The sequence below is a fragment of the Pseudochaenichthys georgianus genome, chromosome 17 (genome assembly GCF_902827115.2).
Source record: "Pseudochaenichthys georgianus chromosome 17, fPseGeo1.2, whole genome shotgun sequence".
In the NCBI taxonomy this organism is placed as follows: Eukaryota; Metazoa; Chordata; class Actinopteri; order Perciformes; family Channichthyidae; genus Pseudochaenichthys; species Pseudochaenichthys georgianus.
The window spans coordinates 28,578,769-28,606,765 of record NC_047519.1 but is presented as its reverse complement, the minus strand read 5'-3'; the positions used below and the strand labels follow the sequence as shown (position 1 = coordinate 28,606,765).

The 27,997-nt window shown below is 39.6% G+C and overlaps 1 protein-coding gene across 1 annotated transcript; it reads right to left on the bottom strand.

Annotated features, from left to right (window-relative positions):
- Positions 1-1,211: 1,211 nt before the first annotated feature.
- Positions 1,212-26,864, bottom strand: tmie (transmembrane inner ear). The gene is made up of 4 exons (XM_034105438.2): positions 26,531-26,864; positions 22,888-23,005; positions 17,694-17,843; positions 1,212-1,586 (listed from the first exon to the last, which is right to left on the bottom strand). The coding sequence occupies exons 1-4, from the start codon at positions 26,633-26,635 to the stop codon at positions 1,276-1,278; spliced, it is 684 nt and encodes a 227-aa protein (XP_033961329.1). The 5' UTR covers positions 26,636-26,864; the 3' UTR covers positions 1,212-1,275.
- Positions 26,865-27,997: the final 1,133 nt, after the last annotated feature.

Sequence of the window (27,997 nt, the reverse complement as noted above, 5' to 3'; positions counted from 1 at the left end):
CTTTAAAAAAAAAAAAACTTTTAAAAGGCTGGTTATCTTTGTTTCCTTATTTCAACAAATCCCATAAAGATACCAGAACAAATAAAGAACTGACACACAGAAAGTCTAACATAACTATTCCTCTGCGTCATACATCTCTATTATTGCCCACCAAATGAGTAACAATCAGCAGCTGAAAATAATCCCTCACAAATGCACTATTTACACATTCCTGAATAATGATAGCTTGAAGCTAAATAGCCCTGTTTTTATATTGCTTAAAAAATGAAACTACATATCAGTAACCTCAATATAGAAGAATATACAAGAACCAATGATAAGCAGTGGAATTCTAGGAAGCGGGTTTTAGATCTTAAACATCTCCATGGGGGTTGGACATTATTGCAGGAGGCTGCAGTGAAAGGCTGGAGTGAGACCTTTGTCTCTCGATAATACAGTATTTGAAGATCTCAATTTTTTTCTTCATATTTAACTAACTTCTTTTAGCTGGTATGTATTGCATCTCTGACAATTCTGGAAACCTTTTCTGAATTTATCCATACAGCTGTAAAATATTTTATTAAGGCGATTGTTCAGACTTTCCACATATTGCCAACGTGCAAGTAAACGTTATCTAACTTTTGTGTAAGACCGTATTTTTTTATAGAAAAGGTGGATGGTATTGAAAAAAAAAATGTTTAAAAAAATGTGGATAATTATATTTGAGCACTTTAATACTCTATAATAAAGTAAGTTGTTCTGATTGTATCATGTAAAATGATTGTGTTTTGGAATCAAGTGTACGATAAGGCCAATCATCACAGAGCTAATGTTGTATTTCATTGTTTTAAGATACCTCTCAAGGAAGTATATAAATTATATGGTTGTTTTTTTATTTATCTTGTACCGAAATGTACTCAGTGCAGTCAACATTGGTCTTCATGCTTTAAATATAGTATGTGGGTAGTGTTGTGCATTTTCGCCTTCTCATCACTCTGTAGTGATTTGGGCACGTTGTATATATCAGTGTAAAATTGGATTAAAATAGTAAAGTGTTTTTCTGTTCTATAATGTTCATCAGTGAATTGTGAATAAAATAATAAATCTGTAATTTTACTGTACAGAGATTCCTGCAACGTTCATTATTCTGAAGTAGACAAACAAGGCATGTTCTTATATATAAGATTTTTATTTATTTCAAATATAATATACAAATGTCGTCTTAGAAAAAAAAGTGTGCAAAATGCGTGAAGTGAAAAATATGAAATAATCGTTTCTGTCCTGTGAAGGCAGAGATCACTTCTGAGCTTTTTTGGCTCCACCTTTAGCCCCTGCTTTTCCTCCTTTTTCTCCTTTGCCTCCCTTTTGTCCTTTGTCTCCTTTGTCTCCATTCTCTCCAGATTTCTTTCCTTTCCCATCACCAGCTTCTTTCTTGGATTCTCCCTTTTCACCTTTTTCACCCTTCTTTGTTGATGAATCCTTTTCATCTTTTCCCCCTTTAGCAGCCTTGCCATCCTTCTTTCCCTCCTTGGTCTTCTTATCTCCTTTATCCGCATCCACTTTGCCGGAAACGGTTGTCACCTCCTCTTTTTCTGCTACTTTCGCAGCTGTGGAAAACAAAAGAAAATCATTAAGGTAGGCCTATCATCTGGGTCCTGCCTGTAACGCTAAGTGGGAGGCAGATTTTAATCCAACTGAATGTGGAGCTAATTAGGATGCATTTAATGAAGTCGCATCTGTTTCTATCTGTACTAATAAGCATGGTCTATTTATTTCTTAAATTGGATTGTTTGACCTAATTTCTCAGTGAGGAATTAGACTAAAGTTTACTGTCTGTTTTGTCTGAGTTACAGAGAACGTTTTTTGTTATTACAGTATTTATGAGGACGTATCATCGCTAAAGGCCCTGTCACACTGTCCCGAAATTGACACCCGATGGACACACGAATATGGAATTGTGAATTTCGCACGAAGATGGCCCCGAACCACACACGAAGGCAACATTTACATTACATTTAAGACATACAACTGCAATGAAAGTACCAAAAACAATTATGTTACAGTACTATGATACTGTACTGATATCTTCAGACTTTGTTCTTTACTTTATCCGTCTTTATATGTAGAAAATATTACGTTTTCTCCGTAATGTTGTTTCCATAACAACAACAATTTCCTGTCAACTGTCCTTCAAAATAATATATTATATCCTTTTTAGTTTCACAGAACACAAATTGGGTTATTTACATAATATATTTACATGATTTTGTTGTGCAATAAAACAACCCGATGGACACACGATAAAGGAAATGTTCAAATTCGGCTGTGATCGTAGCAACATCGGGCCATTCGTGAGGGCATCTTAAGCCATCATATGACCGCTGGCGGAGTTTCTCAGGCTCCGGCAGCAACTTCGTGAGCGGAGGCAAAATCTTTGGCATGCCAAAAAATTGCCGAAGGACCTTGCGAAGGTTCATTTTCGTGTTGAATTCGTGTGTCAATGTTGCCCTTCGTAAGGCCATCGTGAGGGCATCTTGTTATCCTCTGTGCCATCGGGCATTCGCCCCGATCAGAGTGAATGTGAATGCACCGATGATAACACGAAGATGACACGATTTGACAAGATGCCCTCACGAGTGCCTTACGAAGTTGCCGCTCACGAAGTTGCTGCCGGAGCCTGAGAAACTCCACCGGCGGTCATACGATGGCTTAGATGCCCTCACGAATGGCCCGATGTTGCTACGATCACAGCCGAATTTGAACATTTCCTTTATCGTGTGTCCATCGGGTGTCAATTTCGGGACAGTGTGACAGGGCCTTAACAGAGCTAGTGAGGATGAATATCTTGGTAATAAGATAAGATTTAATTTAATATTTACAACATTACATTTTACATTACATTAGATTGCATTTAGCTGATGCTTTTATCCAAAGCGACTTACAATAAGTGCATTCGACCAAGAAGATACAAACTTGAAGAAAACAGAATCATAGTAGCCTACATCAGGTTTCATAGAGCCACAAACATGCTACTCAACTGGCTTTGATAAGCCAGTCCTTCATTAGTAAGTGTTTTGTTAGTAATTGTATTGCTCGAAGTGGAGTCGAAAGAGATGAGTTTTTAGTCTGCGCCGGAAGATGTGTATGCCATCTGCTGTCCTGATGTCAATGGGGAGCTCATTCCATTTTGGAGCCAGGATTGCAAACCGACGTGTTTTTGCTGATGGGAACTTGGGTCCCCTTCGCAGCGAGGGTGCAGCGAGCCATTTGGCTGATGCAGAGCGGAGTGCACGTGCTGGGGTGTACAGTTTAACCATGTCCTGCATGTAGGAAGGGCATCCATTCACAGCATGGTACGCAAGTACCATTGTCTTGAAGTGGATTTTAGCATTTACTGGAAGCCAGTGGAGGGAGCGGAGGAGCGGTGTGGTGTGGGAAAATGTTGGAAGGTTGAAGACCAGACGAGCAACAACAGAACAGAATACCAGTTCCAGACCTTAGAGAATATTTTGACCTTTTCAGCAATATGTTGCTTGTTGAAAGTTTGATGAGACGATGGTTACCACCAGTGGTTTAGTGGGCGTTGGACGGGGGGGTACGCCTACGCCGTACCCCCACTTATTTGGAACATGATCTTTTTTTTAATAGTCTAATAAATATAAAATCATTGCCAGTCTTATCAGTTGTAAGTGTGTATTTGTTGTAATAATGACAAAAACATAATACATTTCACAGTAATTATAATAAAAAATAAAAACGTGTGTCAGTGACACACCCACGGCCAGCTCGCCGCCCGCCTGTTTTGCGGCAGCTCTTTCCCTCAAGAACGCTAACGAAAAAGCTCTATAATGGCAGGCAAACATTTTTTACTTCACTTCTTTTCTAAAAATAATATAATTCACAAGAAGAAAGAGGCTAGCAGCACCGAAGCTACAAGTGAAGCTGCTAGTACTACATCCAGGGGCGCCGTAAGGGGGTGAAAAGTTAGGATGATTCTAAGGGCCTGTGACTGACAGGGGCCCCAAAATGTTCTGAACATTAAGAAAAAAAATGTAAGTAACCTTTAATCAATCCTCAATAATTAACATTAATAATAATAATAATGCATTACATTTTTTATTCATTTAATTTAATTCATTTAATTCATTTTTATTCGATTCATTTAACTTATTTTCTTCCAAAAGTTAATTACCCAAAGCCTCTGTACACCCCCTTCTATTTACATGTAATGGTTTGGTCCTGCCTCCAAACGCCGTGCGGCACCAGGCACTTGCAGAGAGTGAAAGCATGTGAGGAGGGATGTTAGTACTTAATGACCAACAAAGTCAGGCTCTAAGAAAAGAAGAGAAAGGAGAGAAAGACAAGAGAGAGGGACTAAAGGGCGACAGTATGTCACCCAGATTTTCACAAGAAAAGGTGGGTATGGTCCATGAGTGGTGGAAATTAGTCTGTTAGCTAATGTTTTTTTGTTTACTAAGCTGACATTAAGTACTGTTAATATCTTTACAGAAAATTCAGAGTTCTTTAATTTCACTGCTCTATTAGCTGATATTTAAAGGTATGGTAGGTAATTCACTTCAGAAACGCTTTTTGTTATATTCCATGGAATGCTCTTCACATCCCGATAGCAATGAATATATTAAATGCTTTGACAATAAATACATACAAAAATGTCATCTGTGGAAGCCGTGGCGCTGTAAAAAGCACGACCAATCATCTGAGCTGGCCCGGCAAAAATGACTGGATGGCCTACCTGCCTGTCAGCCTTCCATCTGTGCACAAACTTATCTCTTGTCATGTGCGCGTTCGTGTGTGTTGGAGGTAAGGAACTCTGAAGGAAGGGGCAGATTTTTTTACTAAATCAGTTGTCCCTCCCCCTTGTGCCAGGACCAACAGATCCATCTCTAGGCTCAGCAGCCCTGTCCCCCCATAATGCTGAACCTGAACCAGCTTTTCTCCCAACTGAAGGAGGTGAGCAGCATTGTGTTGAATGACATGCCACTTAACATATCTGAAGGGAGACTGGAATACTATATTATATATATATATATATATATATATATATATATATATAACAAAAAGCTAACATCTAATTTAAATTATACATTTCAAACACAGTATTTTCCCACATAGCCAATGATCTATATAAAACAAAAAACTGCTTTTAGTCTATTTAGGATGATGGACAGTTTGAAGCATTGAGTGATCAGTCTGTATACAAAATGTTAATCACAGACATTTTGGTTATGATATTAATACTAATGTTATTATATTAAAGCAGGGGTGGGGAACCTCCGGCCCCCGGGCCGTATACGGACCGCTATACCATTTGCTACGGCCCTCAAGGTAATTTATAAACAAAGTGGCCTGTGCCTGGTGGTGGGGCCCAATGTGATATATTTTCATGGGGCCCAAAATCCCTGGCGGCGCCCCTGACTACATCACCAGAAGAGCCGCCATGTTAAACCGATATGCGTGTGTGTTTCTTGTGCCTAGGAACTAATGTTTGTTCATGTACTGCGTGTTTTGCTGTTACAATGTACAACTCAACGTGGGTTGACGTCTTTTTTGAAGCTCTGCTGAAGTCTGTGATAAAGTTTTAATGTGACAAGAAGTCTGTGACAAAGTTATGCAGAAAAGGAACTAAACTAATCTCCTTTCACGACAAGCGGCCAACGAGGTATTTGTTTTATGTTTTGATTTTCTTATTTTCATTCATATGTGTAGCACAATATGCTAATATGTTTGGCTATGTACGTGTCATTTCGGTGTTGTAGTTCTCACGGCGTAACGGAAGAGGGAAGGCTACAGGATGAAAACTCCCAAGAAATAAACGCCCGTTTTAAAGAACCGACCTGTGTCTGTGTCGTGAAGAGAGCTACAGTGAGAACTCGCCTGCTCAGCGCGGGTGGGAAAGACAACAGGCTTGTTTGAGACAAGCAAGACCTGCGCAGACCTGCGCTGTTGCGATCAACGTCTTGCTAGTGCGTTGCATGATGGTTAGTCATTTTGTCCGACTTGCTCTGGAGGCTCGCCCACATGAGACTTTGAAATCTCGCGGGACAAAGACGCCCGCAGCCTTGAGAGCGAGGCGAGTTGGCGCAGTTGCTCTCCACGAGCTGCAGAAGCGAAATGCTTGATGGGAAACGGCTCGCTGGTATCTCGAGCTGAGCGCTCATTGGTGGTTTTTACCACGTGCTGCTGATGAAACTCTCCAATTGGCTGACAAAAGTTTGTTGTTGTTTTGTGTCAGTTTTACGTCGCCACATCAATTCCCATTTGTCATCATTGTTCCACAATGTTTATCATCATGAAATTAATATCTATATATTTTATACTATACTCACTGCTTACCGTTTTCATACTTTATATATCTTAGCATATTCATACACACTGTTCATACTGCTCACAGGCTGATATCTAGTGTATTCATACCCCTCACTGTTTATTCATCATTCTATATTTTATTCTGTAGATTGTGTACATTACTTTTCACTTTACTGCTTGTTGCACCTGGTTAGAAGCTAAACTGCATTTCGTTGTCTCAGTACCTGTAATCTGTGCAATAACAATAAAGTTGAATCTAATCTTGAGCAGGAACAAATGTATTTACTTAGTACATATCTGACATTAACGATTAAACACATGTGTGCATTCTTTATAAATGCAAACCGAGTCAAGCCGACTCCGGAGGTGGCGGTATGCACCTTAAAGTTGTTTGCAATCCGCCAAAAAACCGAGAGAAGAAGAAGAAGAATGCGAAGAAGAAGATGAAGAAGAAGAAGCCGACTCGGAGCTGTCCGACTTCAGGCGAGCTTTTTGACACCTCCCCCGGCTGCGATCGGCTACTCTCGTCTACTTTCGAGGCGAGCCGCAATGTGTCTCAAACAAGCCTAACGAGACTGGAGCGAGAGACGACGCTGCGTTCAAGGACCATCCAGCACATCAGAGAAGCAACGCCAGCGGTGCACTGTCGGCATGACGACCAAGCTACGGTGATTAGACTGTGTCAAAGTCGCAACATTTCAGGATAAAGCCAGGAAGTGCTCTACCACATCCTTCAAGTTAAAGGTGGTGTGAGAAGTGGTTAATCTGGAAATTGCAAATAAGGACTCAGGTCTATCATCTATGCTAAGCCTACATGCTGGTGATGAAGCTAATGTGTTAGTGTTCATGAATGTCACATGTCAAAAGGGTTTAAAGACGAAAATTAATCATATAAGAAAGTAAAGAAATGATAAGTTAATATTAAAGAAAGAAGATATTATTTATAAGTTCAAGTTAAAAAAGAAGAACGTTTTCACATTTTATGAAAGGTATTAAACTTAAAGGACAATTTACTTGAGCTTTAAAGGGTCATTCCACTGATGACAAAAACATTTTCTTTGTAAAGTATAAGTGATGTAATGCCTTTCTAAGCATATTTCACTACATTTAAGGTTTATTAGTAACAAGCTAAATCTTATTCTTGTTATTGTTATTTTGTTGTAAAGCTGAGGTCAAGTTAAAATTGTTAAGGAGTGCATAGGCATACATTTGATAACCTTACTGATTACTTACATTTATACATTCAGAGATCCAATTCAAGCTTAGTAGTGACATATGCTCTATTACAGTCGGTTATAAGTTATTAAAGGTCACATGTCATGGCCATTTCCACTGATCATAATTCCATTGTTGTGGTCTACTAGAATAGATTTATACTGTGTAATTTTCCAAACTGACATTGGTTTCGCATACAGCATCTCTGTAAAGTATGTGTATTCACTCTCTGTCCTTAACGGCTCGTTGCAGCTCTTGCCCCCCCCTCCCTGTGAGCCCAGTGTGCTCCGATTAGTCGGGACCAGTCGGGACGTTGTGAATCGCGCTAAGCTCCGTGGAGGTGTGATTTCCTTGTTTAGCGATACACAGCTAAACACAGCCAAACTCACCCTGAGCACACACAAAGTCACAGCCGAAGTAAAAACAATAAGTGTGGCTTGATATTGAGAAGAAAAAGGTTGATAAACGCTGTGAGAATGGGTCTGCAGAGAGAATTTCCCCGCGATCCCAACTGTCTGTTATCAGCCTGCAGCCAGGGAGGAGAAATCAGCAGAGCTGCCTGCACTGAGTGTGTGAGGAAGTCCGTGGATTGGTCAATTTGGACCAATCAGCGGGGGCTTAACGTAACGGCTCCGCAGACGTAACGTAACGGCTCCACGAATTGGTCCATTTCGTTCTGGGGACGACATGACATCATGATGTCCCCGGAAGAATCAAATGGACAGTGACGTATCTCCAACGAGGCGTTTTGGGGAGGTATTTTCTGTTTTTGTTAGGATTTGTCTGTGTTGGTATTTTTCTTGTCCTTTTCTATCTTTGGGTTTCCTATTTTATTTTGTAAAGTGTTCACCCCCGTTTCCTGCCTGTTTGCTTTCTGTCGGTTTCCCTCTCTGATTACCCAATTGTGTTCACCTGGTACCTATGTGTTTTCTCCTCCCTCCTCACCTGTCTCGTGTTTATGTGATTAGTCCTGGGTGTATTTAAGTTCTGGGTTTTCTGTCTCTCTTTGTCGGGTTGTCTTGTGATTTGGCTTGTCCTCGGTGAGTGGTCTGTTCTGCCTGTATATATATATATATATATATATATATATATATATATAGCCTTGAAATAAAGGAATTCTTTTCACTTTAATCTGCATTTGGGTCCTACCTGCTTCCTTCGCTCTACCGTAACAGTTTTAGAGTTTTACTCCCTGTTGTTGTCCCTTGGTGTACTTTGAGGGTTTTGACTCTGCAGACCGTTTACATGCATAAAAACCTTCATAACACACAAGGGGACGGGCAATAACCGGAAAAGCATGACATGTCACCTTTAAGTCATCTCAAAATGTCAGAAGCACAGACTGAGACCTGCCACAAAAATGCCAAATCATCTGCTCAACTTGAAACAACAGAAACAGAGTTGGCAGAAGAAGTGGAAGAGCTACGAAGAAGTGAAAGAAATCGAACACTAACAGAAAAAGGAAAATAACTCCAAGCTGAAAAGTTGAAAAGTGTACAATGTCACTACAGAATCGTCTATGAGAAATGGAGGTACCATGTGAGAATAGGCAAAGAAATACTGAATGATGACGCCTCCAAGGATGAATTGAGAGAGCTTATTGCAAATGTAAAAAGCTCTTGCTCAGATGTAAAAGCCATGTATGAAGAGTTACGTTTCATACATACTCCTGAACCAAACCTGCGACGCAGAGTTGATACATGCATATCACTCTCAGGATTCATTATTCGAATGGCAGAGAGACAGCTTGAAGAGAATACTGCAGACCTAAAGGAAGAATCTTGGCCCGATGTTGGATCTGTTCTAAACTCAACTGACTCTTCATTATCTCCACTGTCTTGTCGATCAAAATGTAGCTCTGCTCATTCTAGTCTTCTCTCAGTCAAAAGATTTGAAGCTGCAGCTGAAGCCGTTGCATCGCAGGAAGTCCTAGCAGTTTTAGGTGAACAAGAAAAGGAAGCAACAGAACTTCAAAGGCTGGAGACTGAAGATAAAAAACAGATGGCACAATTTGAGTTCGAAAAGCAAGCCAGAATTCAGGCAATGCAAGAAAAAGCGCAGAAAGCTTGAACGCCTAGAAGAGGTTAAAAAGCTGAAAGCCGCAAGAGCTCGAGTCAAGGTGTACAATCGAATAGAAGAAAATTGTGAAGCAATTGACTCACTGTATGATGTTGAACCAGCTAGAGAAACCCAAGCTCTGTACTCCACAACTCCACCATTCGTTTATCAGTCTCAGCCAGTAACAGCACAAGTCATCAATGCTTCAAGTCCTCCGTTCATACCTCAACCTCTACAACCTGCAAGTTAAGCTTATAGTCTCCACAGTCCACAGCAAGTACCACAAGCTCTACCAACCTCAATGCCCTTAGCTCAGATGCAGAATAGTGCTGACTTGGTTAAAATACTAGCAGAAGCAATAAGTGCAAATCACCTTCCAACACCAGAGCCTGCATTATTCACAGGAGATCCTTTGAAGTTCAAAGACTGGCAACTATCCTTTGAAACTTTAATAGACAGGAAAAACATTCCAAAGAATGAAAAACTGTATTACCTAAGAAAGTACATAGGAGGTGCTGCAAAGAAAGCAGTAGAAGGATTCTTCCTGTTAGGCACCGAAGCAGCATATAACTCTGCCTGGCAGCTGTTAGAAAAACGTTTCGGAGACCCATTTATTATTGGGAAGTCCTTCAGAGATAAACTACATGGATGGCCAAAGATAAGCTCTAAAGATGGCTGCGAACTAAGAGAATTTGCAGACTTCCTTTAGAGCTGTGAGGCTGCAATGCCCCACATTAAGACATTAGAAGTACTGAATGACTGCAACGAGAGTCAACAAATATTGATGAAACTGCCAGATTGGTTGGTATCCGGCTGGAACCGAAAAGCAATGGAGGCCAGACATGCAAACGGTGGTTACCCACCATTCAAAGTGTTTGTAGATTTCATATCAAAGGAAGCAGATCTCGCATGTGATCCCATATCCTCGATACAAGCTATCAGGAGTGTCGAAAGTGAAAAAACAAAGAATCCAAGAAGCCAAACTATTCAAGCAAAGACACTGTCCACAAACACAACACAAAGTAGCATCCCAGCATGCATATTCTACAAAGGAACAGGACATGTCCTCTCAAAGTGTAGAAAGTTTGTAGAAAAGACAGTTGAAGATCGCATTAAGTTTGTGTATACAGAAAGGCTATGCTTTGGATGTTTGAATACTGGTCATCAGTCAAAGGCGTGCAATGACAAAAGCACATGTGAAAAGTGTCAGAGGAGACATCCAACGTGTTTGCATGACGACAAGTTCAAAGGCAAAATGTCAACAACCTTTAATGGAGACGACATCTCAAAGGACAAAACAGACACCAAAGAAATCGCTGCAACCACCAACAGAGTCATACAAGAAGGCCCAAGCACACAAACGTCCGCAATCATACCAGTCTGGGTCTGATCCACAAAACAGCCAGAACAAGAAGTTCTTGTCTACGCACTCTTGGACACACAGAGTGACACGACTTTCATTCTAGATGAAGTGGCCCAAAATCTTGACACAAACAAAGAAAATGTTCGTTTGCGGCTATCTACAATGTCAACAAAGTCAACAGTCAGAAACTGACCGATCTTCAAGTGAGGGGATACGAGCTGGAAAAAAGGATTTCTTTGCCAGCTCTTTTCACAAGAGAGTTCATTCCAGTTGACAGGTCACACATTCCTACCTCAGAGACAGCTCTAAAATGGCCACATCTGGAATAGTTGGCAGACAAGATTCCACCACCATTGGATTGTGAAGTAGGTATTTTAATCGGATATAACTGTCAGCAAGCCCTCCTTCCAAGAGAGATCCTTTCCGGTGAAGACAATTATCCATATGCACAGCGGACGGATCTTGGCTGGAGTATCATCGGCTTCTCGAATCCAGCAAAAGACTACAGTGACACAAAGGGAACTAGTCACAGAATCATAGTGCGACAAGTAACACCTGCTGTCCAGCCAGCAATTCAGCTGAAGAGAGAAGTACACTTTGTGTCTAGAACTCAAGTAAAGGAGATCAATCCAACAGAAATAATCAAAGTTCTTGAGTCTGATTTCACTGAACACACTACAGAAAATAACCCAGCCGACTACGCCTCAAGGGGGCTGAGTGCAGTTCAGCTCGAAGAGTCTAACTCGCAAAAAGGACCTGACTTTCTTTTCCAGCTGAACCTCCCGTGTGAAGAGAAGGTGGGAGAAGTGGAAAAAAACAATCCTGAACTTCGCAAAGTTCATGTTCACACAGTCAAGACTATGGAAGAAAACTCGATGGTGAACCGCTTCTCTAAGTTTTCTGACTGGTCCAAGGAAGTGAGAGCCGTCGCAAGACTCAAGAGATTTGCAGGAGAATCCAAGGGATTTCAGCCAAGAACTGATGAAGCAACTAGCCTTGAAGAAAGAAGAATGCAGTTCTTTGCCAATGAATTCTGTCAAAGATGGAAACGATAATACCTGCTAAACCTCCAACAGCGGCAGACATGGCCAAAGGCATTGCGGAATTCACAAGTAGATGACATTGTCATTCTGCGAGATGACAGCCTACCAAGAAACGAGTGGGAGCGAAAGCGTAATCGAAAGCTGAAGTTACTAGTCAGTAACACTACACTTGATAAAGGAAAACCACACACTAGACTAGTCTACCTCGAAAGACCTATTCATAAGGTAGTCACCTTACTTCAGGCCACTTAAGTCCCATACATGAGAATATAGTCATACACACTGAAAACACTTGACTGTTTCTTTGCATTTTGTTTGAATGAAAATCCCACATTTGAGTTAATGAGTGATTTGGTGGGAGTGTAAATGACGTAACGAAGTTGCCTTAATTAAAAAGAATAACACAATTAATGTCATAGTTCAATTAGATAAATAAATACTTTATTTCATGTTATTTTATAATCGTTAAATATGGCATGATTTAATACAGTTTGTTTTACATGTTAAACCGATATGCGTGTGTGTTTCTTGTGCCTAGGAACTAATGTTTGTTCATGTGCTGGTACTGCGTGTTTTGCTGTTACACTGTACAACTCAACGTGGGTTGACGTCTTTTTTGAAGCTCTGCTGAAGTCTGTGATAAAGTTTTAATGTGACAAGAAGTCTGTGACAAAGTTATGCAGAAAAGGAACTAAACTAATCTCCTTTCACGACAAGCGGCCAACGAGGTATTTTTGTTTTATGTTTTCATTTTCTTATTTTCATTCATATGTGTAGCACAATATGCTAATATGTTTGGCTATGTATACGTATTTCGGTGTCAGTTCTCACGGCGTAACGGAAGAGGGAAGGCTACAGGATGAAAACTCCTAAGAAATAAATGCCGTTTTAAAGAACTGACCTGTGTCTGTGTCGTGAAGAGAGCTACAACACCACTGGTTACCACACTAATGTCTGTTTGATGCTACCGCTAATAGTATGTTAGCTTAGCATAAAGACTATAGAGAACAGTCAACCGAGCTCTGTTCAAATGTTACAAAATCTGCCTAAAACATCCCTAAAGCTTATTAAGAAATATAACTTGTTTGTTTTTGTACAAAATTCTGGTTAAAAGGACATGAAGAGTAGAAGAAACAGAATAAACAGTAACGACAAGACTAGGGTTACTGCTCCTGAAGAACAATAGTTAATCACATGACTTTACCTCACCTTTTGTACTCTTTAAATAAATGAGCAAAAACATTTTAGTGAGCTCTTAGTGTCTCCCCTTTTCCTAGACTTTTTGCCAAGCAAAACTTGGTTGCAGTTACATTTTTAACAGACGGATAAAAGAGTTGTTTTGAAGTTTACATCATCCTTATAAGGTTTTCACTCCTAATTCATTTTTCGTTAATATTATAGCCAAAATACCCACAGCATTCTCTTTCAGGAATCACTTTCGACAGAACACCTTTCCACATGAAAGATGCACCTCTCAAATAAAGCTGACACTGAGCTAACAGGGTCCGACCGACCCCCTAAAATACATGAAACAGCCTTAGGCAGGAACGAACTAATTACATTTTATATTGAAAGAAACATCGGTGTGATTTTACACTTAACTGTGAAAATTGCTCAAAGGACCGGCTCCAGTCGAGGCCAAACAGAGTTTCTTGGAGTCTTTTTTCCAAGAGCCAAGCAAACATTTCTTAGGTGCTTTACAAATGCTGCAGAGACACTGGATACACAAACGCAGGCCAAGAAACCAAACGACAAACACACACCAAATGTCAAACTTTGCCAGAGGGGTCAGAGTAAACCTGAAATTATTTTTGGTCCTGTGTTTCCCTGTGTTGGGTTAATCTAGTTGTCTTAGAATAATCAACCAACCATCAGAATATTTGTGAATAGATGTCTTTGTGTCTACAAATCTTATCCTCGGGCATTTCTCCTCCGCTCATGAGCTCTTTTTTTGTTGCCCTATTTCTTTATATAGCCTACCAGTCAGATTTAGACACAACTCGGAGGGATGAGGCAACGGGTTAAAGAGTGGGTTGGTGATGGGAAAATGAAGAGCTGTAATTAAATGTCAGAACTTGACATTGTTTGACATCCACAGTGTTCTAATTTCGGTCAAACTTTGAGTGCTGGTGCCATGAGTTTCCATACTGTGTGTAGTAGAGGAATACATAAAGGTTAACAATGCCCTCTACAAAAGGCCTTGACCCTCACAGCATTTTTACATATTTAAAGTTCAGCTCAGATACTGCTGGTAGAATTTTTTATAAAACCTGGGGGCACAGGGCATTGTGACATTGTGACATTTCAAGGAAATCCCGGCTCAGTCTTACTGACAAAATTGTAAATGTAAACAGAAGGGATGTTTCTGCTAGCAACAAGCTGTCTTACTGATATAACAAATATTTCCAACAAATATGGTTTTCTTCCTGAGGAACAAAGCAGGACTTGTAACTAGACCAAATTCCTTTTCACAAATCCGTCACTCATCAGTTGGTGTGCGATGAACTTTAAACAACCTTCTGTCCATTCAGAGCTATAGCAGACAGATGTTTCAGAAAGGTGTTTGAGTTGTTAAAAACAATAGCTGAAACTGTTCAGCGATAATAAGAACTTCTTCATTTTCAGCCACTTGAAATCATGCAATTTATTTTGTACTGTGAACCAGCAGGTCTGGTGGGAGTTGATGGCAGATAAGGGAAGGTAGTAAAAAGGAGAGATTGATTCACAGCTCTGGCTTTTCCTCCTTTGTATTTAATGCTTGTGAGGAGAAGAGGGCTGTTAGACAGAGAATAAGCCTGTGTGGCTTCCTTCTCTGTATACCCTGGGCAGCAACACATATTGGCCGTTAAATTGGTTAGCTTTCATTTCTCGTACTTTGTTCCAGATGCTCTTGACAGCCAGGTAAGAATGTGGAAAACAAAGTTCAGAGAAATTGTTAATGGGAAATGTCACATCTGAATGGTGCAAAAACAAAGGATGTTTTTTCTGCAAACCCTTAATCAGATTGTACTACTGTTTTGTGTGAAAACATGTATTCATGCACACATCCATGATCCTATAGATAAGAGTGGGCATGTTTTTAAACCTCATTTGTCACACAAATGATCTGCTTTATTTAGTTTTTTTCGTTCTGATTGCTCTGGTTTTCCTAGGTGCGCTCTGCTTTGCATAATCAAGCCCTCTTTTAAAAAGAAGAAAAAAAGAAAAAGGCTTCTGATTATGAATTTCATTTTATTTATTTATTTGTATGTGCTCGTCTGGTTTGTCAGATATTATTGCATATTTTTTTTCCGTGTACTTTAAGCATGACATAATCACTTATGCAGTTTGCCTCATCCTTAGTTAATGCAGAGGCAACATTATGTTGCAAATGTATTATCTTTTCAATTTACACACGGCATCTAATGCACGTCTGTCCGTCCTGGGAGAGGGATCCCTCCTCTGTGGCTCTCCCTGAGGTTTCTCCCATTTTTCCCTTTAAACTGGGTTTTCTTTGGAAGTTTTTCCTTGTACGATGTGAGGGTCTAAGGACAGAGGGTGTCGTATTGTCATACTGATATTCTGTACACACTGTGAAGACCACTGAGACAAATGTAACATTTGTGATATTGGGCTATATAAATAAACATTGATTGATTGATTGATTGATTGATTGATTGATTGATTGATTGATTGATTGATTGATTGATTGATTGATTGATTGATTGATTACAATACGGTTAGTTTGGAGTTCATGGTTGAGAACAGATGGCAAATATGTTCATCCTTATTATTTGTTAATAATAAAGGCATCCCCTCTCCCAGAGGCGCACGGTTGATTAGTTTAATTAGTTATAGAGTTACAAAAAAGGATTTAATCCAATGCGTATTATATCATCTCCCCAGACTACACTAGGGATTGCAGATATATGAACGCTCTCACCACAGTAGGTTTAGCATGCGCACCCCCCACCCTCTAAGGCAGATCTTGTTTGACACAGTTATCATGCAAGAAAAACGTATTGACAGCTCAATGCTTTCCCTTCCATCATTAACAACTCAAGAACCATTGAATGTATTTTTGCACATGAATGCGTAACATATCAAACCGAGGAACAGACAGATGTCAGTCCTATATTTGTCACATTTCTTAACCTGAGAAAAACACAGCTACGCAGCTAAGATGTCTGATATGTATAAACAAGGCAACACATACTGTAATATTCCTGAGAAATAGGGAGAGAGAAAAAAAGAGAAAGGAGAAGTAAAGACCAGAACATTAAAAGACGGATGAGGCCGATGTCGCTGACACCAATGATCATATAATTAACACAGCTGGATGTAGTGTGAGTGATTTATTCAAAGCTAAACCAAAGGAGAGCAACCAGGCAGGTTGGAAGACAGAAATACACAGAGCACAGACATCATGCTGCATGCATTACCATTTTCACAGCTAACAGTAATAGCAGTTTTCCATACTCAAAGTTATATGCTCTGACCATTTCCACTCAAAGATGAATGAAGCAGCGTGTAATCTATATGAAACACATCTTTTAAAATAGAAAGACTTAAAAAATACAAAAGTATAAACTGCAAATGTCTGGCTGCTTTTAAGTAACCTAATTTGCAAAAGCATGACAATCTCTGTTTTGTAGTCAAAGTTAAAGATGTGATTTATTCTGCACATACGGAGTTACTGCTGCACTACTCCACCACAAAGCAACATTTGCAAAGTTCAAACTCTATTTTCTGGCTATAGATGTCTAAAGTGATGTGGTTGAATGAGTTACTTGTTTGCCTGAATTTCTCTTGCAAGATACGGAAAATAGCATTTAGGAAGACCAGATGGATGTGTGTTGCATGAAGAGGACTTTTAGAGTGGCTACTTTCATATGCACCATTTACTTTAAAGTCACTTAGCCAAGAGAAAAGTCTGCGGGAAGATAAGGGAAAAAGAAGAAGAGGGAAACATTCATCCTGTCTCTGGCAAGGTGAGAGAGCCGGGTTGCTCCTCGCTGACCCTAACTATTGAGAGCTGGCTGCTGGTGGCACTTTGAGTTTGGACCTGCTCAGAGACTGTCTGAACTGCAGATGCATCTGGGGCAGCTGGAAGAAGAGAAGAGAAGAAAAGAGAAAAGAAGAAGAGAGAAGAAGAGAGAAACTTTAATTGAACACAGCAGAAAGAATTTAAAGAAGTGCAGCAAGTTGTGAGGTGAGAAGAAGACACAGTGAAAAAGTGAAAATAAATGAAAGCTGTCCTAGGGAAGATGTTAACAGATGTTTTTTTATAGATAGAAAAGCTATCCAGGTAGCCTTAACATCAAAATGAGCAAAGAGTCTTGCAAGACCTTTGGGTTAAAAGATAAACAGTGTTCATAAAAACACGTCTCTTCTCATAAATAGAAACCAAGAGCTTAACAAACAAATAATTGCTAATCCTGTTTTCCACGCCTCTACAGTGTGCTTTTGTGCAAAGCAATCATACTGGCTCAAGGGGGAATTACGTATTATACAATGTGGTTTATTATTGTTACAGGGCAACAATGTATGATACAGTCTTATTTATCTTACTTCATTTTCTTATTCTACTTATTTTATTTGGTGCCACAGGCAAATTAAGTTTCAATAAGCAGCTTCAAAGCATGGCAGGATCAAAACAACAGTTAGAACCATTTCAGGAAATAGCTTGTGTATCGTGGCTTGGAAATATATTATAGAAAGGTACTTACATCCTGGGATCTCAGTCAGCTCATTAAGAGGTGGCACTGTCTCTAATGTGTTGGCGTATTTCTTGGCGGCCTGTCTTTGCACATTTCGTGCTTCTATTTCCTTTTTGGTTCTTGGAATTCGACATTTGAATATACAACACAGAGTGATGACTGAAAAAGAGAGAGAAAGAGGGGGGGGACAAAATGATTTCATTAGGAGAGTCTTAACAATTTCAACATCCTATCTGATGATAGGTTTAGGTGTTTTTTTGTCACTTACATACATCTGAAAATGATCATGACTTTCACAATTGTGTTTTAGAGTGAAATATCTCAACAACTGTTGGGTAGATTTGATATCGATATATAGTAGAACGAAGCGGTATAAAAACAGTTTTATCCCAGCAGCTATTGCACACATTAACACATCATAGGAGCGTCACACAGATGCCTATTTTTATTTATTTATTTAATTTTGAATTGTGAATTTTGAATGTCCATGTTTGTACTAGTGTTTTCCTTCTTAAAATGTTTTTTAAATATTTTTGAGATTTGGTTGAGCAGGGTATACTTGTACTTTTACAAGTCCTTTATTAGAGATGTGTCTGTTGTTTGTGTTTGTTTTTAGTGTCAGGATGGAACCCTTGTATTTTTCTCTGCAAACAGAATCTACCTACGGGTACAAATAAATAACCTGAACCTGAACCTGAACCTGATCAACCTTTGGTTCATTTCAATGGCTGATAATTAAAGGTGGGGTAGGTAAGTTTGAGAAACCGGCTCGAGATACACGTTAACATCCCGATAGCAATGAATATCTTAAGTGCTTTGACTAAAAAATCCATAAAAAATGTCATCTGTGGAAGCCGTAGTACTGTAAAAAGCACGACCAATCATTTTAGCCTGGCCAACTAAAGTAACTGGATGGCCTACCTGCCTGTCAGCCTTCCATCTGTGCACAAACTTATCTCGTGCCCTCATTGGTCATGTGCACGTTTGTGTGTGTTGGAGGAGGGGCTCTGTAAGGAAGTTGTGTATTTTCAAATTCTTGCGCACTCGAGCTGGTTTCTCCGAAATTACCTACCCCACCTTTAAAGTTTGAGTAAGCACCATTAGCAGGTCAAATCTTTTGTGTCTCATTCACACCCGCAAAACAAATGTTGTGCAAAAGATAGTCAACATTACCGTTGTGCGCATGTGAACGTGATAAACTAAAGATTCACAAAGCTTTACACGTCTGCAGACCTGATACAAATGCTAATGTTAGTCCTTTGCGATCGATTCAATTCAGAGATGTCAAATACCTAGCAAATCAAAGCTACCTGCATGGCTTGATCTCACTAGAATAATGTAACTTGTAGGAAAGTGTCTATAACGTATGCCTACATAATTGCACATTGCATAACAGTGCAAGTATGTCCTCTTTCAACCCAGTCTCATGGCATTTCGTGTTCACTAAGACGACTTTTAATCTATTGATTCGTGTTCACCAACACGATTTTCTACGGAGCCCCCTAGGGGACATGGAGAAGGAAAAAAAAATTATTTGAAAAAAAAAAAAAATGTTTTGCGAGATCTCGCAAAACCTTTGCGAGATATCGCAAAACCCCTTTGCGAGATCTCGCAAAACCCCGTTGCAGTTTGTACACGGTCCCTAAGCACTCCTCTCCTTCCTCCAGCTGCAGATTGTGACCAATTCTTGATGTTTAGCTCGGATGACGGCGCGTATCGAACTGTTCTGATAAAAACGACTCTGTAGCTCGTTGTCTACCTTGCTATGATTGTAAAGTCATGTTGTTTGTATTTTTACAACGTTATGTTCATGAGTTATTGATCCGCGAAATTCGAATCTGTCAATAACTCAGCTCAGAGGAACGTGCATGTCCCCTCGCTCTGAGTGTTTTCTTGAGGTGTCTTCACTTATGTGAAACCCTTTTATATATACAGTCTATGTGTGAAACCCATGCCTGTTGCCAAGCACTGATGTTATATCTTTATATTTAAGGCCAAGCTCAAAGTAAAATCGATGAACCACTCCATTGTTGTGGTTTCTGTGTTTCCGTGGCAGCCGAACTGACCACGAAGTACTAAATGAAAAGTATTGCGAGATCTCGCAAAGATTTTGCGAGATCTCGCAAAACATTTATTTATTTATTTTTCTTCTCCATGTCCCCTAGGGGGCTCCGTAATTTTCCCCTTTTTTCGTGTTGCACAGCACGATTTTAAAAGCAATGTATTTCTACTGGTAATGTGTTTCGTGCGTGCAGCACGTATTTTTCTCCGGTCGGGTCGTGGAAGACCGGAAGCTGTGTGGTTCATAAAAACATGTTCTTACTCAATATCAAGCCAAAATTATTGCTTTTATTTTAAATCGTATAATAATAATAATAATTTCTGACTTTTGTTGCCGTCTGTGAGGACAATAAATGGGGCTCAGAGCCTCAGGATACTGAAATCTGTATTTTTTAAATCTTTTTTTCCTTCTAATTTGTTATTCTTTTCAAAATAACACACTGTTATTTACTCACCAATAACACACAATTATCCTTGCTTTTATTTATTGGTTTAATTCCATAATCTCGGGCTTTTTTGGCGTCCGTCAGGAACTGAATTTCAAAATAAAAATAACCGGAAACAGACGTAGGCATTTCGAGCGATTACCCAAGATCCTCAGCTATGGTTTAAGCTCGCTGATTGGATGTTTTAGCCGAAGTGCATGCTGGGATTTGGTGTTTATATGATATGAAATCCGGAAAACATTTTAAAACAATAAAATAATACTTAATTCCGAGTGCTCTTGCTTTTCTCTTTGAAAGTCATCACATAACGGCATTGTAATACACGGTTCGGCTGCATTACATATTACAGATCTGCCGTAGTTCTTTATTTATAGCGCCCTGATGAGAAGACCTTTGGAAAAACTGAAGAAATGCCGCCGAAACTGAATACTTGACGTGGATCATAGATATATCAACAATTAAACAACATCTTCAATTTCTCTTCACACAATACGTCTCCTTGCAGTATCAACACTAATTCGCTAATAAAACTACACATCTTCAGATGTTGTACATACATAAGTGTCCTACACTAATAATACAAAGTTATTATGGCTGTGTGTACCTTGTGTGCACCGCCTAGTGGTTAAAGCACATTATTGAATGATTGTTTTTATGTGTTATATTTGATTAAAAACATATTAAGAGTACATATACTTTCATAGGGGGGAAGTAGAAGGTCTGTGATAGAAATATAGAATATAAAAAATCAAGAAGATACTATAAGTGATCTCTACAATAAAACAGTTTAGTGCAGGATTTACAAAGATATTAATAGGAGGAGGTGCAAAACAGAAAAACGAATTAATCTTTATTTAAACATTAAATAACAGATTAAGGTCTTCTTTTAAATAAGAAAAAAACGTTGGGGGTATCTATCTACAGATAAATATTAAGCCTGACAAAGTACTTAACGTCTAATATTGCTTTCCTGCAATGTTAACTATGTTGAAGCACTTATTTTAACTGATATTATACATATGAATTATACTCTTATGTATGTAGATAGAATAAGAAATGTGCAGAATATGACAGTTTAATGGTGGAGGTACACACATATTGATAGATGTCTTGTAATGCACTGTTGAGGAACCTGTGACCCAAGTTTTTCATTCATTGCATAACTACACCGTAGTTGTGTATATTATGCCAATAAACCTTTGAAAATCTTGAAATCTTGAAAGGGATGTGCAAAATAGCCATAATATACAGTCTTTAATAAACTATTAGTAGAGAATAATGAGTAATGAATATACTTTATTACTCGTTTCCATTCATGTCAATTGCAGATACATGTTTAGTCTTATCAAGCACCAACTATCAAATATCTCTCCTGATTGTTGGCACTTGACAATCACCTTACCTGAATTTTACTCAGGTGTAACTAAAGTCTGATTTAAGGGTTGTTTATATTTCACATCATTAATCAGAATCTGCAAAGTAACTAAAATAAATATAGTGGAGTAAAAATACCAGGTTAACCTCTGAATTGTAGTGGAGTAGAATTACAAAGTAACAATGAGCTGTCATGTGGGTATATATTAATGCTGCGCATTATGGACAGCGATTTTCACCCATTTATTAATTATATGTTTTACATTTTGATAACACCAATGTGTTTAATACTGGCAACTTCTAATTGTGGGAAAAACGAAAACGTTCAGTAGAGACGTCCCATAGAACATTTTGCGGAACACAATAGCCAGCATGTGTAGTTCTGGGGGGGGGGCGTTCGATTCAGTTTTGGATAGTCTGGCGTGGTTTCGTTCCATTTCAAACAGCTGTTTGACGCTCGGCGTAACCTTGGCGCACTGCCACTCCAACATCCAATCTCAGAGCTTGAAGATTAATCACGGGGACTGTATTCCTAAACGATAGCTGGGGATTATGGGTAGTGTAGTGTCTTCGGCCATCCTAAACTCAGAAATGTTGATAATCGCAATGATGCTCGAAATGTCCCTTATAGGCCTACGTCTGTTTCCGGTTATTTTTATTTTTAAATTCAGTTCCTGACGGACGCCAAAAAAGCCAGAGATTATGGAATTAAACCAATAAATAAAAGCAAGGATAATTGTGTGGTATTGGTGAGTAAATAACAGTGTGTTATTTTGAAAAGAATAACAAATTAGAAGGAAAAAATTATTTAAAAATACAGATTTCAGTATTCTGAGGCTCTGAGCCCCATTTATTTTCCTCACAGACGGCAACAAAAGTCAGAAATTATACGATTTAAAATAAAAGCAATAATTGTGGCTTGATATTGAGTAAGAACATGTTTTTATGAACCACACAGCTTCCGGTCTTCCACGACCCGACCGGAGAAAAAGACGTGCTGCAGGCACGAAACACATTACCAGTAGAAATACATTGCTTTTAAAATCGTGCTGTGCAACACGAAAAAAAAGGGGGAAATCGTGTTGGTGACCACGAATCAATAGATTAAAAATCGTGTTGGTGAACACGAAATGCCGTGAGACTGGGTTGCCTCTTTCCTTAGTTGCTGCTAGTGTAGCTTATCAGATTGTGCTTGATAATCACACTGAGGCAGATGATTGCATGCATCGACATCTTTGGCCTGCAGTTATTTCCAAAGTTTTCAGTCTACTTGAAGAATAGTTTGTGGAGGTTTAAAAATATATTTCAAGAGGTATACTAACTTATTGCTAAAACAAACACGGAAAAGATGGCAATGACCTGCCATAACCGCAGCCCCCAGAAAACAACAGACTCTGAGGTGATGGGGTCCGGCTTCTTTGGTGGATCTGTGGGCAAAAGCTGTGGAAAAAGAGACACAGATTTTTTGAGTTTCTTCATCTGCCCCTTACACATAAACCTTCGTTGGCCTATTTCTGTGAGGGACAATTCCATGATTTGATACTACATGGTTGACATAGTCATCACATTTATTTTATCTGACTTTTTTTTCAAAACAAAAAAGTGAGAAGATCTTCAGCATCTATTCAGCCACACGACAACTACACCCACATCATAAACCATGCAGCATGAATAGGCTGATTTCCAGACTTTTCTTGCATTTCCTCTCAACTTTCCCAGTGGTCTTTGATGTCGCTCCGCTGAACAAAGTTCAGTTTGCTTATTTTTGAATTTCCAAACACTCTAATATAAGAGCTGTGTGTGTGTGTGTGTGTGTGTGTGTGTGTGTGTGTGTGTGTGTGTGTGTGTGTGTGTGTGTGTGTGTGTGTGTGTGTGTGTGTGTGTGTGTGTGTGTGTGTGTGTGTGTGTGTGTGTGTGTGTGTGTGTGTGTGTGTGTGTGTGTGTGTGTGTGTGTGTGTGTGTGTGTGTGTGTGTGTGTGTGTGTGTGTGTGTGTGTGTGTGTGTGTGTGTGTGTGTGTGTGTGTGTGTGTTAGATCGATGGCTTGGATCACTATTGTTGTTGTTGTTGTTGTTGTTGTTGCCAGCAGACAATTTGTTCGCTGATATAACCATTGTGAGGAGCTCTCCCTATCCTGTATATCGATCCCTTGATTGGATGATACAAGGTTGCTTTGGAAACTCTACACTTTAGTCCATAAATATACAGCAATGTATCAGCTAACACTTATTACAATTGCTGCCTTTTTTTACTGATAACACCATTATGTGCTGAAACTGAACAATATATATCCGAGAATAGCCTGTCACAGTGATGGAGCAAACACTTGGGGACTGAGGCTCTGCAAGAGGATAAGAAATTAAAAGGAACTATTTCGCTTTGGTAGAAATACAGTAAAAATAAAAACACTATCAATGTGTTTAATTTAACATATACTGTATACCAACACATTATATACATACAGTATAGCAAGAAACCATTTGCATGTAAATGTTGACCACTATGTTTCAAAATGACGGAGAGAAAACATTGCAATCACATGGAAGTGTTGTCTTGACGCATTGAGGACAACTTCACCAAATATCAGCAGATTTTACAAAGAGCTTTGTTTTGCACGGTTTCCAACATTTCCATGTGCATTTTCCTTGGTGCCATGTGAGACTCCAAGCAAGAAATGGGCAAAATGACAATTTTTCAACTGATTGTTCATGTTTGTCAGACCAGGGGCCTATACTACGAAGCTGGTTCAACCTAACCTGGATATGTTTGAGTTAGCCGGTTGGCCTAATCCAAAACATACGCGCTCTCGCTAAACTGTACTACGACGCTGGTTATCAAGTGGATCGCTCAAGCCAGCCGTGTCCTATCTAGTTAGGTGCGCGTTCACATGAAAGGGGTGGTATTTGGAGCATTCGACCAATCACAAACATGGAGAAGCGTACTGACAGCGCAGCGTCATACTTCCTGAATGAAAAGTGAACTTTAATACTAGTCAAAAATGAAGAAGTTAAACTTTAAACATCCATGACTTAAACACTTTATCCAGGATAAAAGCCACAGAGCTGCACCTGCAAGGTGAATACAGCTGGTAACAGAAAAAGTGTTTGAATGCGTACATTAACAGGTTTATGATATCACTGCCCCGTCTAAAACACGATCTGACTTCAATTACATTTGTCTCGAGTGTTTCGTCAACTTATGTGTTGCTTAAAATAATACTTCTGCATACAGTATGTGACACTGTGAGTGTTGCACGGCCAGATACGGCTCAGCTGACTCAGATAAGGAGATATATGATACATTATGAAGTGATATGCCGCGGACTGTACTTAATGTACTCTGATCCGGTTACTTATGTTGTGGCCGATATTTAAGTAAGCTTTCTTAACGCTAATGTTATAATAGTCAGATTGCTCTGAAGATGGAGGTGATATTCTATTCATGTTCACGTTCACACAGTCGGTGATTTTTGCCGGCCGTCTTTCCTGCGACGGCAGTTTTTCTGTATTTCCTTTCTCCTGTAATATGACTTGATCGCTTTAAACTCCGCACACTGAGCTCTGATTGGTCAGCAGGCGGTGCTTTCACTGAGTTGAGCTCTTAGCCTGCAACCTAACCTGGTCCCGACCAGGTTAGCTGCTTAGCATATATTACCATGGAGATCTAGCCTGCTAAAAAGAGAACCAGCTTCGTAGGACCGGAAAGCCGGAGTTTCCCCTGAATTTAGCCGGCTAAGCGAAAATCCTGCTTCGCAGTATACCCCCCTGATAGGCTTCAGCTAGACATGTGACATGACATGTGACAGCACAGTGTGTCTTCAGGGCCCCTGTGTGTCTGCTGAGGAGGACACAAGAAGGAGTGTGAACTTGAACAAAAAAACTGCACGAAAAAATTATCTGAATGACTTTACACTCGTGTTTATCCAACTCCCACAGAAGGATTAGCCTTGATGGGGATATTTGGAGCTTCTCTTGAATAATAACAATTTTTGCGTCAAGAACGATTATATAATGCTAAATCCTTTCCTCTGGGCCATCTTAGTGGACGGGATTAGCAGTTCTAAGCCTCAAGTCTTCTGGTGGAATAAACAACACCAATTCAGAAGATTATTGACCTCAAATGACCTTTGTTTTCCATTTTATACCCAAATGTATAACATAATTTTGTTGGATGGTTGGTTGGTTGGATCATTACATATTATATTCTTCCTCTATAGAGATGTTGCTTTGTTTTTAAGAAGATCCTTATCGAGGAAGATTAGTATAATAGAATGGAGGATTCATATCTAAAAATAGAAAAACCAGCATTGGGTTACAGGTTTAGTTATGACACGTGTATTATAAAAACACCAATTACAAAACATTGACTCACAATGAGATTACTTTACACTGGATATTTGCAATTGTGTGCCATGCTTACCACATTTAGATTATATTTCCTGAAGTGTCTATAGTTTGTTTCATTATACAGCCACAGATTCTGGTTTACTTTAATAAAATCTTATATATTAGACTCTTTCGTCAGTAATAATAATAATAATATAGTATTTTATATTTTGAGTCCTGTTTCTACATGGGCGAGTAGCCAAATTGTCTATTTTTCAGAGGGAGAATCATTTCATGGTTTGTTTGAAGTCAAATCATTGTGGTAGTCAAATTCTTTACAATGTAACCCCGTTCAAAACAACTTGTGGTAGCACAACTCGTCATGTTATCCTCTTGCTTGCACCCATAAAAAACACGTATCTCGGCTATATGTAAGACTATATAATGTATCAGGTTTCTACAAATGTTCCCTCTCTTTTCATCAATAACACAAGCAACCGCTCAGGCAACCAAACAACAAGTAGAAATGACATAAATCAACCTTATAAACGGCAAACACCTGCACCCATCACAGAAACCCCTCAGGATAGACCATCCTCAGAGGGGACCTGTGGAGGACATGGTGCAGTATCAGGCTCTTACCTCAGGGTCCGGGACCTGGGAGAAGACGGAGGACAGACACTGAGACAGCAGCAGAGCGCCCCGCAGCAGGGGCTGAGATGGATATACAGGCTGATCCCCAACCATTCTCTCCCCCTCTTCCTCCCTGCAGCCACCCTGCCCGCTCTGTCCCTCTGCCTCTTCCTCTCTTCTTCTTTATCTCTGTCTGCCTGCCTGCGCTGGCGCCGTGGAGAGGACAGGACCACAATGGCCCTTTGGTGATTAATGGTGACTATGGTGCTGACGCCTTCCTCCCATCCACAGTTGTCTGCTGCTCTGCTCCTCTTATTTTTTGCCTTTCCTCCCTCAACACTGCAGGAACACCAGACTGGCACAAACCACTGCAGGCAGCTGAAAACTGCTCCACTACTATGCAGGGAGCCAAGCCTGCAGTTGGGGTACATTAATTAATCAATAGCCCTGGTGTGGTTTACAGTCAGCTCATCCTGCCGGGGACAGGCAGTGTGCACAGTGTGGGGGGATGGGCGCTGGGCAGTGCAGTTAGCCATGAGGCTGGCCTGCGCAGGACACTGAAGCAAATGGCTGTGAGCGTCATCATTTTTATTACCTTAGAAACTGGAGTGTGAAAAATGCTCACAGCTTCCCCCCTTCTCTGTGGCAGAATATGTCAAGACAAGGTGCCGTGGAACAAGTGTTTCCAATATGACTAAGGAAAGAGCAAACAGGTCAAATGGTCATATGTCTTTGTGTAATGGGTGACGTTAACGTATGATGTTTCCAGAGATGGAAACAAATTTGAATTTAATATAAGATTCCTCAACAAGTTTCCAATTTAAAGTCAACGAGTTGTATTTAAAGATCATAAAGAATAAGAAAGTCTGTAACAAATTGCAGATCTGTTTATTATTTTGATGTATCTTAAATGTTACAGGTTGTCCAGATAATAGGGGTGGCTCTAAATTGTTCGTACAATGCTGTATGTGGTTAAAAATTCATCATTTTCTAATTCCGTGTTTTGCTTATAAATTATGTATCTATTAACCAGTACACCAGACACAGCAGTGCACAAGATAGAATGACAATATTATGATCTCTCTGAAAGGCCCCAAAACAAATTGAAATACATTAAAGTGGTATATCGTATCGAAAGTGATATTCCAGTAAAACTAAATTGTAAGTTAAGCTTTTCACAAAAATGTGTATGCACCAGTTGCTTGTTTCTGGGTAAATGTTTCTATTTCTTTACAAGCCGCAAGAAGTTCTCTTCTATTCACCTTACGAGTGTGTTTGTGTACAGTTTGTGTGACCGCAATTACGTCACAATGATGTAAGATACAGTCACTAAACAATACAGATGTGTAGTTAAGGTCAAAATGAATATGAAAAACAATCGGAAGTGCCATCAAAAATGTCTCAAAATGGCGTCTTGACAGTGATACCGTCACAGGGTGATGGTTTAGCTCTATTTATGGGTAACTACAAAAGCCT